Raw genomic sequence first — 12,348 nt, forward strand, 5'->3', positions numbered from 1 at the left:
ATTTTCAGATGTATTTTGTGGAGGTATAGGGGTAAAATCCTGGTACCACCAGTGCTGCCATGAGTGTACATTTAATATCTGTGTGAGATATTAACTCACACAGAGCAAGCTCAGCCTGCCTGGGTGAGGGTCAGGAGCCATCTGGACAAGGGAGGCTCAGCCAAATTTCAGGGAATCCCTGAGGGTCCCTGTGGTGTTTGCAGGGGTCTCAGGAAGAGGGAAGAGATGAGGATCTGGCTTCTGTTTCAGAAGGCTGGTTTATTATTTTATTATATATATTATGATTTATTTTATATATATATATATAATAATTTATGATATATATTATATATAATAAATTGGCGATATGATATGGTATATTATATTATATTATATTATATTATATTATATTATATTATATTATATTATATTATATTATATTATATTATATTATATTATATTATATTATATTATATTATATTATATTATATTATATTATATTATATTATATTATATTAATAGAAGGCTAGCTAAGAATAGAATAGGAAAGGAATAATAATAAAATCTTGTGACTCTCAGAGAGCCTGAGACAGCCAGGCTGTGATTGGCCATTAATTACAAATAACCACATGAGACCAATCAAAGATGCACCTGAGCAGGATGCCAGGATATCTGTGGTGGGAATTCCAGGTGGAGGGAAAGGGGCAGCACGTGGTGGACACTTGGAGGTTGTGTGTGCTGTTCCCCATCCCTGCTCCATCCTGCAGCCCAGGCCAGGGGATGTGTGGGGAGGCAGAGGCTCCTCTCCTCTTGCTGGGGATTCCTCTGTCCCTGTTTTTGTTGCTGAAATGTAGAATTAAATGGTGCTGGAGCAAGGAACCTTCAATGAGGACGCAGCTGCTCCTTCCCTGGTGGCCAGGTGGGGCACTGGGACAAGGGGAAACTGAAGATGGGAGATGAGGAATGGAGGAGCACCAAGAGAAAACTGCAGAGGGAGATGAGGAGTGGAGGAGCACAAGGAGAAGACTGAAGGTGGGAGATGAGAAGTGAAGGAGAACCAGGAGAAACCTGGAGATGGGAGATAAGGAATGAAGGAGCACCAGGAGAAAACTGGAGATGGGAGATAAGGAATGAAGGAGCACCAGGAGAAAACTGGAGATGGGAGGTAGAGAATGAAGGAGCACAAAGAGAAAACTGAAGATAGGAGGTGAGGAACGAAGGAGCATCAGGGGAAAACTGGAGATGGGAGATGAAGAATGAAGGAACAGGAGAAAACCGAAAATGGGAGGTGAGGAATGAAGGAGCACCAGAAGGAGCCCTGACCAGGAACAGTTTTAGGACACAATAGAGCACTGAGGTGGAGGATGGAGCTTTATCCTGGTCCCTGGGGTGTTCCTGCAGGTGGAATCGCTGCTCTGAGCACAGGGCTGGGGTGTGGAAGGTGTGGAAGGTGCAGGAGCTGGACCATGAGGAATTCTCCAGTGCTCTGAGGCACCTCCAGTCCCCAGTTGCACATCTCAGTGACATTCCCTGCTGTGGCTTCCTGACTCAGTACCAGCTCATCTGGCATCCAGGGAAGCCTCAGGGCTCTGTTAGTCACTGAGCAGGGCTGGGATCTCACCTGGTGGCTCTGACAGAGCAGCTCTTGGCTCTGCTCTTAATCCATGCTCAGGATTTCCTTTATGGAGCTGTCAGCCGTGCATAACTGCCCTTGATTATACCTTGCAGGGGAGTTTAATTCCCCAAATGATGCCATTAAAGGCCTCTCATTGCTGCCAAGGTTTGCTTGGCCAAGCCTTGACCCGCTGCGTTTCCCTGTGCCCTCAGGGAGAGCGCCTTGCTCAGCAGAGCTCCCTTCACACCCTCAGCTCTGTGCTGGCAACACTTCCCCCTGTGTTTTCCAAAACCAAGATGTTGCAGAGGCAGTGGGAGATGAGATCCAGGCGTGCTGGCAGCTGTGTTTGAAGGGAAAAGTGGCTGGGAAGTGAATGTTTTTAAGGAGCAGAGATTGAGCTGGGCTTTGGCTGCCTGCAGCAGGGTGAGGGAGGGTGGCAGCTGGGGATGGAGGTCACCACCCTGCTGCCAGACCTTTGCTGCTGGGTCTGGCCTCCTGTCTGCTCCCTGCAGCAATTTCCTGTGGGGTCCTTCTTGTTTTTGTCCCCTGATGGTGGCCCTGGTGAGCACTGAGGGACAGCTTGCCCTGGGTCAGCTGAGTGCCAGCTGTGAGGCAGGGAGGGCACAGCTGCTGGCACCGCCCTGCAGATGGGGTTCCTGGGCACAGCTGGTGCCAGGTGATCACTGAGTTAGGCATTGATGGAGGGCTGCAGTGATTTGGGACAGCTGTGTCACGGGGAATTTGTCAAACAGAATAAGAGAACAGAGCAATGCTGTGAAAACCTTAAATATGAGATTTGGGTAGCTTTATTAGGTGATTTTTATCTAAGTGATGCTCGGTTCCCTCAGTTAATCCTCAGCTCGTCGTTTTCCTACAACGATTTCTGTGAACTTTCTCAGAAATGAAAAACCCCTTTTTTTTAATACCTTTTTGAAGAGGTGGTGATGCTCAGCAGACAGAGCTGCATCAATCCTGCATGAGCTCTCCTGTGCCATTGGGATAACCTGGGAGCAGAGGGGGCTCCTGTGCACCCACCCCACTGCAGGCTGAAATTCCGTGTTTTCCCTGACTGCCTCTGTCCTGCAGGTGAAGCAGATCATGGAGGAGGCTGTGACGAGGAAGTTTGTGCATGAGGACAGCAGCCACATCATCTCCTTCTGTGGTGAGTCTCCTGTGCTGGCCTGCACTGGGGTTTTGGTGCTGTGCCTCTCCTGGGAGCCCACCCCAGCTCCAGGACCTTGGGCTGGGGGAATGGGGAGTGCCAGAGGGATGGATTGTTCTGGCAGAGGTCACAATCCCTGAGTTCTTTGTGCTCAAAATATACAGGGGTGTGTGAAAAGAGGGAGGGGTGCTGGCAGTGAGGAAGGACTAGAAACAATATTTTATTTTTAAATTCCCTGGAGAATTGATCTAGCTGAAAGTCTGTCAAGTCCAAGTCTTTTCTTTGCTGTTATGGAACAGGAGTTTATGGAAAGGTGTGACAGTGATCACAGGGATCTCAGGTTGAGGGAAGAGATGAGGATTTGACTCCATGTTTCAGAAGGCTTGATTTATTATTTTATGATATATATTACATTAAAACTATACTAAAAAAATAGAAGAAAGGATTTCCTCAGCAGGTTAGCTAAGGGTAGAATAAGAAGGAATGATAACAAAGGTTTGTAGCTTGGTCTCTCTGTCTGAGCCAGCTGGGCTGTGATTGGCCATTAATTAGAAACAATCAACATGAATAATCAAAGATCCACCTGTTGCATTCCCCAGCAGCAGATAATCAATGATTGCATTCTGTTCCTGAGGCCTCTCAGCTTCTCAGGAGGAAAAATCCTAAGGAAAGGATTTTTCATAAAAGATGTCTGTGACAAAAAGGAGGCTGGGCTTCCTCCTTTCCTGCTGGGCCCTCACACCAAAGGCACCCAGGATCCTGTTCCCAGCCCCTGTGTGGCTTTGAAAGATCAGAGCAGACCTCCAGGTGTGACTCATTCCCTGCTTTTCTGTGCAGCACGGGGCTCCTCAAGCTGCCATTATTTATAGACAGGGAGCTGAGGCGTCCAGGCACCAAGGGCTCCTTGCTCCCTTCTGCCCTCCTAAGATGCTGCTGCATTTCCCTGCTTCCTGGTGCCCCCCTCCTGCTGCAATGGAGCATCTCCATCATCCTCCACCTTCCCCAGTGCTGTGGCTCTCCAGGAGCTGGGTGAGCTCATAAATAACCTGTCTCCCTGCCAAGCAGAGCATGCTGCACGCCTGGAGCTGCCCTTTTCCCTGGAGAGAGAGCTGCCTTCCCTTCTCTTCCCTTCCCAGCAGAGCCCTCAGTGCAGCACAAAGCCCAGCGATGGAGCCAGGGAAGGGCAGCAGCTGGCAGGGGGGGTTTGGAGCACACAAACAGGAGCTGGCATCTGTCACACCCAGGCTGCCCTGGGAGGCTGATGGGGAGCCCAGGGTTTGGTGCCCACGTCAGCCAGGGCTGCTCAGCCCCAGGGGTTTGGATCATGTCACAGCTCTGGGCAGCTCAGGAATATTTTCAGTGAGAGCTGCCCCTTAGCTGGGCGTAGCTGATGCACCACAGATTATATCCTGGATATCCTGAAAGTTATATCCTGAGGAGTGAAGAGAATCTCTTTGCAGTGGTGGCAAAACTGAGCTCCAAAGCTCATCCTATTTAAAAGTCCTGCCATCACCCCTGGATTTAGTGGAGCACGGGGAGGGTTTTTCCTGTGGAAGCTGCACATTTCCCTGCAGTTTGCCAGCAGGAGAGGTGCTTTGCCAGGGTTCAGATCTGGCGCTGGGAACAGATGCTGCTGACAGCTCTGTCTTGGTGCTCTGTGCCAGGGGCCTGGCAGGAGCTGGGATTTCTCCCTGGTAGGAGCTGGGATGTGCTGCCTGTGACCTGAGCACAGTGCTCCCATTTGTCTGCTGGGAATTTGGAATGGAACTGGTGGCACTGGGAGTTCCCTTTTTGGGAGTGCAGAAGGAGCAGCCCTGGCTGCTCATCCCCCATGGATACCTGAGCTTTCAGCACCAACCTGAGCTGTGCACTCAAATGGGCATCTCTAGGTGCAGTCCCAGGCAGGTGGGGCTGTTTGTCACGTGTATTTCAGCCATGGAGCATAGGACAAATGAGGGAGGTGTTGGATTTTCTGGCAAAGCCATGGAGCATTTTGAGATTTATTTTATTTGTGGCTGCACATAACCCTGGGGCAGCTGAAGCCCTCTGGGCTTTGGGAGGGCTTGTGCAGGGCCTGGTTTCAAAGCCAGATGTCCATGCAGTGGTTGCTGGGGGTCAGCAGGGCTGGGCTGGCCCAAATCTGTTGTTCTGCCAGCACAGGCTGTGCCTCATCCTCCCTTGGATGCTGCTGCTGCTGGGCACTGAGCTCAGGCATGGATCAGGGCAGGATAATGAGCCTCTCCCAGCCTGGGAGCTGCTGAGATGGGCTGCAGGAATGCCTTTTTCCAGGTCTCCATGGAGTTGTTGAGCTGCAGGGAATTGTGCCTCTCCAGGCAGGAGGGGAAGCAGCATCCATCCAGGCTCAGCTCAGCAGCGCTGGCTTCCCGGGGAGGAGGGAGCAGAACTTGTCCTTGTCACACCCAGATCAAGGGCCTGAGGATGTGGGTCTGTGGGATTTTCCAGGGCTTTGATCAGCCTGTTTAATCAGCCTGTGCTTGGCACCAGACATCCATCCTGAGCCATCCCAGGGGGCTTGGGGAGCGAGCTGTTGGCTGAGCCTGTGCTGTGTGTGCCTTTCTGTGGAGTCATGGCTCATTCCTGGGATCCTGGCAGGGCAGGGAAGGAGTCTGGGGCTGTCTGGGCACTCACTGGGGTTTGGTGAGAGCCTCTGGGCACAGTTCAGGACATGGAGTCGGGCACAGCCTTCCACAGGGGCTTAATGAGTCCCCATGTCCCCCAAAGGCAGAGCTGCTGGTGCTGCCTGTGGTTTATCCCCTGGGTCTTTGTTCCTTTCAGCTTTTCAGAAAAATGTTTGTATGAACATTGAGGTTTTTTGGGGAAAGTTGCCCCATTTCTTGTGCTGCTTTAGAAACCTTCAGGGTGCCTGTCCTTGCTCCTGAGCTTTCTCCTCCTGACTTGCACCATCCCAGCACAGGGAGTGAAACCTCCTGTTCCAGCTGGGCCCATCCCTCAGACTGGGCTGAAGGGAAAACATCAGGGAGATGCTGGTTTCTCCACAATCCACAAGAAACCACAAAAAAAAAAAAAACCAAAAAAACCCCCAAAAAAACAAAAAAAAACACAAAAAGAAGAGTGTCAGCCTGTTTGCCCTCCTGCCTGGAGGAGCTGTAGTGCTTGTTGTTAATTCCCATGTGGGGTAGGATTACAATTTCCTGAAGCCAAGGTGAGGATGTCTCTGCCTTCAGATTTACTGTCTGAGGAGTTTTAGGAGCTTCCATCCATGGAAGTGTTCAAGGACAGGTTGGATAGGACTTAGAGCAACCTGGTCTAGTAGGAGCACTCCTGATGAACAGTCCCTTTCTGGATTCCTTGTAATCCCCTCAGATCCTGGGGGTGCTGTGAGGTCTCCACACAACCTTCTCTTCCCCAGGCTGAACAGCCCCACCTCTCTCAGCCTGACTCCATAGGGAAGGTGCTCCAGTGATCCCCAGATTGGCCCAGTTGGGTAGAGCATGGTGGTACCAAAGCCAAGATTCTGTGGTGCTATAACTGTGTGTGTTCCATTGATGAGCCAACCCCTCAGAGAGCTGGACTGAGTGACCCCTGTGGCTCCTTCCAAGTGGGAATATCCTGATCCTGAGCCCCTGTGCTCTCTCAGCCTGACTCCATAGGGAAGGTGCTCCAGTGATCCCCAGGTTGGCTCGGTTGGGTGGAGCACAGCGCTACTAAAGCCAAGACTGCATTGTGCTATAACTCTGTGTTCCATTGATGGGCCAATCCCTCAAAGAGCTGGACTGGCTCTCTCCAGCTGGGAATAATCTGATCCTGAGGCCTGTGCTCTCTCAGCCTGACTCATAGGGAAGGTGCTCCAGTGACCCCGAGGTTGGCTGAGTTGGGTGGAGCACAGCGCTACTAAAGCCAAGATTGCTGTAACTCTGTGTGCTCCATTGATGGGCCAGTCCCTCAAAGAGCTGGATTGGGTGACCCCTGTGGCTCTTTCCAGCTGGGAATATCCTGATCCTGAGGCCTGTGCTCTCTCAGCCTGACTCCATAGGGAAGGTGCTCCAGTGACCCTGAGGTTGGCTCAGTTGGGTAGAGCATGGTGCTGCCAAAGCCAAGATTGCGTGGTGCTATAACTGTGTGTGTTCCATTGATGGGCCAATCCCTCAAAGAGCTGGACTGGGTGAGCCCTGTGGCTCCTTCCAGCTGGGAATACCCTGATCCTGAGGCCTGTGCTCTCTGCAGCCGCTGTGGAATGCTGTGTGCTGTTCGGGCTGAAGCGGAGGGCGGCCGGCTTCCTGCGCAGCAACAAGATCGCAGCGCTCTTCATGAAGGTGGGCAAGAGCTTCCCCCTGGCAGAGGAGCTCTGCAGGAAGGTGCAGGACCTGGAGCAGCTCATTGAGAACGCGTAAGGCACCAGCGTGGCTGCCAGTCCTCCCTGCTCACTCGGGTTTTGGGGTGGGAGGTGTGGTTTGGGTCCAGCTTGAGCCTCGACAGGAGGAATTGCTCCTTCAGTCTTCTCCCCTGGGTTTTTTATGTCTTGACCAAACTGGTTGGTGTTTTAGGAGACTGGGTTGTGGTTTAAGCAGGGATGGACAAGTTTTAAGTCTCTCTGCCTCTGCTCTGGTGCTTCAGGGAGAGCTGAGCATGATGCTCCTGAGCTGTCAGAGTTCATGGACCAGTTCACCAAGCTGTCAGAGTTTATGGACCAGTTCACCAAGCTGGAACCACGTTTGGCCTTTCTCAGTGTGCAGGGACTCAAAGCTGCAGTAATTCAGCTGCTGTTTGGGAGAGGATTACTCATCCTTGGACAATTAGCAGGGAGATGGATGGAGCAGTTACCTGCGGGCAGGAATTTTAAGCTGTCCTAAGATGAGCTGCTCTGCCTGTGAGCTCAGCCGTGGAAATGCGTGTGGGCTGTGCTGAGGGAGAGCAGAGTTCTGGGCTTGTCTTTACAGTGGGGAACTGATTTGGTGATGTGGTTTCAAATGCAGGTGTGGCCCCTCTGGAGCAGGGGATGGGATTGGGACAGGAAGCACCTCCAGATCTCTGTCCCAGGCAATTCCCCAGCCAACACAGCCAACACCCCCAAACCCCTGATGGCAGGAGTGCTCCCTCAGAGTTCAGGGGTGAGCCTGTGGTGTTGTTGTCTGTTGTCTTGTGCCTAAAGGAGGAACCAGGCCCAGGGGGTCCCGGAGAACGTGCGCAAGGTGCCCAAGCTGCCCAACCTGTCTCCTCAGGCCATCCGGCACCTCTGGATCCGCACAGCCCTCTTCGAAAAGGTCCTGGATAAAATCGTGCACTACCTGGTGGAGAACAGCAGGTGAGCACTGGCACTGCCCACCCCTGTCCTGCCCGTGGCACTGGGGGTGTTGCTGGCTGAGGAACACCTGTATCCACATGGGACAGGGAATTCCCTGCGTGGCACAGGCCAGGTGTGTCACCCAGTGGGACTCTGATGGATGCCCTGCTGCTGATAACCCCTGTGCACTCCCTAAAATACAGACAGGATTGTCTGTATCAATGTCTGAATTGTTGTCAGGGCTGCGTTGTCCTTGTCTTCTGGGATCTGCATGCTCAGGGACAGGTTAGTTAGGAGATGGTGATGCTTGCAATGTGCTGCAGGAGGGTTGCTGCTCCCCAGGAATTTCTCAGCCTGTTTAGGGCTTCTTGCCCTCTCCCCATCAAGGGGTGATACAGAAAGAGAAGGACATGATGAGGATTTAAACCACTGTCTATAACTTTGCAGTGCTCCAGCATTCTGCTGTCCTTTATCTCTTCTAGTAAGTACTACGAGAAGGAAGCTCTCCTGATGGATCCTGTGGATGGGCCAATTCTGGCATCTTTGTTGGGTAACACTTGCTTTACTTGCTTTCCCTCCTTGCTTTCCAAGCCCGTGCTCCCAAATCTGCGATCTGCAGATGCGGGAGGTGACCGCAGCTGTGGGTTCAAGGATGGTTCCCTTATGTTTGGGGTGTTCCTCTCCACAGTGGGGCCCTGTGCACTGGAATACACCAAGATGAAGACGGCTGACCACTTCTGGACAGATCCTTCTGCAGATGAGCTGGTCCAGAGGCACAGGATCCACAGCTCCCACTGCCGCCAGGACTCGCCCACCAAGCGCCCGGCGCTCTGTGTGAGTGGGGGAAAAACCTCTCTGCTCCTCACACATCCACACATCTGGGCTCTCTTTGCTTGGAAAGGCCTGTGGAGCCAAAGTCTTTGAGGCAGAGGTGCTGGGGATGTGGCCTGTGGAGAGCACAGGTGTGCCAGCCTCTCCTGGCACTGCCTGCCAGGGTCTGTGTCCCTGGGATCATCATGTATGAACAGAAAGCTGAATCTGCTCTGTGCATTGCAAGCAAAATTCACTCCTGGGGCTTCTCTGAGCTTGGACAGAGTCAGGAATCCCCTTAGAGGACCTTGGGGGAAAGATTTCTAGTAGTGACTCTCATAAGTGAGGAGGGAGTGAGGTTCAAAAGAAGCTTTTGGGAAGCCAGAGGGTGTCTGTGCTCACCTCACATTTGTGAGTGTGTCTCTTGCAGATTCAGAAAAGGCATTCCAGTGGCAGCATGGATGACAGGCCATCCCTGTCTGCCAGGGACTACGTGGAGTCCCTGCACCAGAACTCCCGAGCCACGCTCCTGTACGGCAAGAACAACGTCCTGGTGCAGCCGGTGAGTCCTGCTGGGCTTGGGAACACTGCTCTGCCCATCAGCACCTTGTTCTGTCCCAAACTGCTCTTGGATGCAGAAAAGCACATTTTCCATCTGGGAAAGCAGTGAATGGGCTGTGTTTGTGGAGGTTTTGGTGGTGGAAGAGCTTTGCTCCAGCCTGGGGGGAAACACAGGCTCCTCTCCTTGCCCATTCCTTGCCACCAAACTCTTTCTCCTGTCCCCTCCTGCTTCTTGTAGTCAAATAAATGAAGTGCAAACTGCTTTTAGGTGGAGCTATTAGGTTTTCCTTGCTGGGCAGTTGCTCTCAGCCCTTTTCCATGTCCTTGAGGTGTCCTGGAGTCTGTGCTAGGAGGTTTTCCAGGGACACAGTGGGTTCCTCCCTGTTAGTGACGGGGTGGGCAGGGCTGTGTGAGGGGCCACAGCTGGGCTCCAGGGCTTTGTGCTGCTTCCAGCTCAGCGTGCCACTGTGTTTCTCCTCCCAGAGAGATGACATGGAGGCAATCCCAGGGTACCTGTCCCTTCACCAGACTGCTGACATCATGGCACTGAAGTGGACCCCCAACCAGCTGATGAATGGCTCCGTGGGGGACCTGGACTATGAGAAGAGGTGACTGGGGTGGGGGGAAGTGTTCCCCTGGGTCAGAGTTTGCATCTGGGATGCAGAACCCATCACTGCTTTCCCAGAGAAACACTTGAGCCTGTAATGGAAGGAGGCAGGGAGAGGGTGGCAGGAGGTGGAGTGAGGAGTGCTGGGAAGTGCTCAGAGAGGGAGTGGGGCTTGTTCCAAAACACACACAGTGGTTTTGTTTGTTGCCCTGGGGGATTCTTTTGAGGGGAGTGCTTTCCCTCCCTCCCATCACACTGGGCTGCCAGGTTTCTCCTGGCTCCAGGAAAGTGGGAGCGTTTAGGACACTGATGTAGTGTCCTAAACTAGAGTGGAGATCTTCTTCAGCAGAACTTCGTCTCAGTTTCATTCATTTTCAGTTGTAGTTTTTTGTTTACTTGTGTACTTCTCATCTCCCCTTTCTTCTTGGCCCCTGGGCCGTCCAGTTGAGCCTGGTACCCTCCCCTAAAATCTGTTTCCATCTTTACACTCCTTTTCTGAGTTCTTGCCTTGGGCATCAGCCTAAGCTCTAAAAATTCCCAGTGTCAAGACGTGACCAAGGAGGAGAGGAGGCAGATGGCACAGTGAGTATGACTGCACAGGGAGTCACTCCTGCACACCTTCCCGTCCTTCACGAGCTGTTTTTACTGCTATTTAAGCACTATTTTTACAAAGTGCCAGATGCTGCTGTTGCTCAGAATCTGGAAATTTGCTTTGTTGCAAAGAAGTGGGATGTGATTGAGTGCTGACACCCTTGGACAGCAGTGCTGGGTTCTCCACAGGAATGAAATCCTGCCTCTCTGCTCTCTCTGGTGGCCACCAGCTCTCCAGCATTTTCTAGATCTGCTCAGACACCTCGAGGTGCCTGTGCTGAGGCAGTTCTTGAACAGACCAAACTTGTTGTGAGCTCTGAAAAACCCCACAAATTGTGAGGGTTTATTTCCCCTCCGTGGGGCAGAGCAGCAGCCCAGGCTTGGACCTCACTGCACATTTCCCTGGGGCTCCAGGGCTGCTCCTGAGGGATTCTTGGGGTTCCCAGAGGAGAGTGCTCAGCTCTGCAGGGCTCCAGCCCCTCCCTGCAGGTGCCAGGATCCATGGGCACATTTCCTGTGCCAGAGAAACCACCCAGGGCAGGCAGGACAGGACTGAGCTGAGGTGGCAGGGACGGTTCCTGGCTCTGGAGGCACGTTGTCACTCATCAGGCTGGCATCACTGCTCTGGGATCCCATCCTTTCTGTGGCTTTGGCTGCTGCCAGGGGGTGAGGAGCAGGGTTTGGAGCTGCTGTGAGCAGCAGCAGAGCCTCTCCCACCCTGGAGGCTCACAGCTTCCCTGTCCCTCTGTTGCAGCGTGTACTGGGACTATGCCATGACCATTCGCCTGGAGGAGATCGTGTACCTGCACTGCCACCAGCAGGGTAAGGCCACACCTGGGGCTGCTGGGGGCTCTGGCACCTGGCACTTGATCCCTTACCCCTGGGACATGTTCTGCTGAGGCTCCAGGGCAGTTCCCAGAGTTCTGGGTGGTCACTGTGATTTAAGTGCTTCTAGAAGATTCTTTCGCCAGCTCCTGGCTGTGGTGTGTCACAGACGTGTTTTATGAAAAATCCTTTCCTTAGGATTTTTTCTCCTGAGAAGCCTCAGAAACAAAATATAAACAATAATTATCTGCTGCTGTAAAATGCAGCAAGTAGATCTGTGATTGGTCTCATGTGGTTGTTTCTAATTAATGGCCAATCACAGCCCAAGTGTCCAAACTGTCTCAGTCAGTCACAAGCCTCTGTTATCATTCCTTTTCTATTCTTAGCTAACCTTCTAATAAAATCCTCTTTTCTATTCTTTTAGTATAGTTTTAATATAATATATATCATTAAATGATAAATCAAACCTTCTGAAACATGGAGTCAACATTCTCATCTCTTCCCTCATCCTAAAACCCCTGTGAACACCATCACAGTGGTGCTTGGCTGGGAGTGCTCCAAGGGAGTGATCCCAGCAAGCCTTTTCCAGGGTCTGTTTCATCATGGAGTTAGAGAAGAATCCACACAAGGAAGAAAGTCCTTATTTCCCATTCCCTGAGCTTTCCAGTGTTCACAGGGGTCCGAGGATGAGGGAAGAGACGAGGATCTGACTCCATGTTTCAGAAGGCTTGATTTATTATTTTATGATATATATTATATTAAAACTATACTAAGAGAATAGAAGAAAGCTAGCCTTCTGATGAAATCCTAAGAATAGAAAAAGAATTATGACAATGGCTTGTGACTGACCGAGACAGTCCGGACAGCTGGGCTGTGATCGGCCATTAATTAGAAACAACCACATGAGACCAATCCCAGATCCACCTGTTGCATTC

General features: G+C 51.8%; 1 protein-coding gene across 3 annotated transcripts in view; it reads left to right on the top strand.

Moving 5' to 3' along the window:
* The window catches only part of SGSM1 (small G protein signaling modulator 1), a 33,399-nt gene that overhangs the window by 6,865 nt on the left and 14,186 nt on the right, over window positions 1-12,348 (top strand). For all 3 annotated transcript variants that reach the window (XM_058036679.1, XM_058036681.1, XM_058036680.1), the window contains exons 3-10: window positions 2,681-2,756; window positions 6,963-7,125; window positions 7,888-8,040; window positions 8,502-8,569; window positions 8,708-8,853; window positions 9,260-9,391; window positions 9,874-9,998; window positions 11,343-11,410. In XM_058036679.1, coding sequence (XP_057892662.1) covers window positions 2,681-2,756; window positions 6,963-7,125; window positions 7,888-8,040; window positions 8,502-8,569; window positions 8,708-8,853; window positions 9,260-9,391; window positions 9,874-9,998; window positions 11,343-11,410 — 931 coding nt within the window. The remainder of the gene's footprint in view (window positions 1-2,680; window positions 2,757-6,962; window positions 7,126-7,887; window positions 8,041-8,501; window positions 8,570-8,707; window positions 8,854-9,259; window positions 9,392-9,873; window positions 9,999-11,342; window positions 11,411-12,348) is intronic.

This window comes from Melospiza georgiana, chromosome 18 (genome assembly GCF_028018845.1).
Source record: "Melospiza georgiana isolate bMelGeo1 chromosome 18, bMelGeo1.pri, whole genome shotgun sequence".
Taxonomy (NCBI): domain Eukaryota; kingdom Metazoa; phylum Chordata; class Aves; order Passeriformes; family Passerellidae; genus Melospiza; species Melospiza georgiana.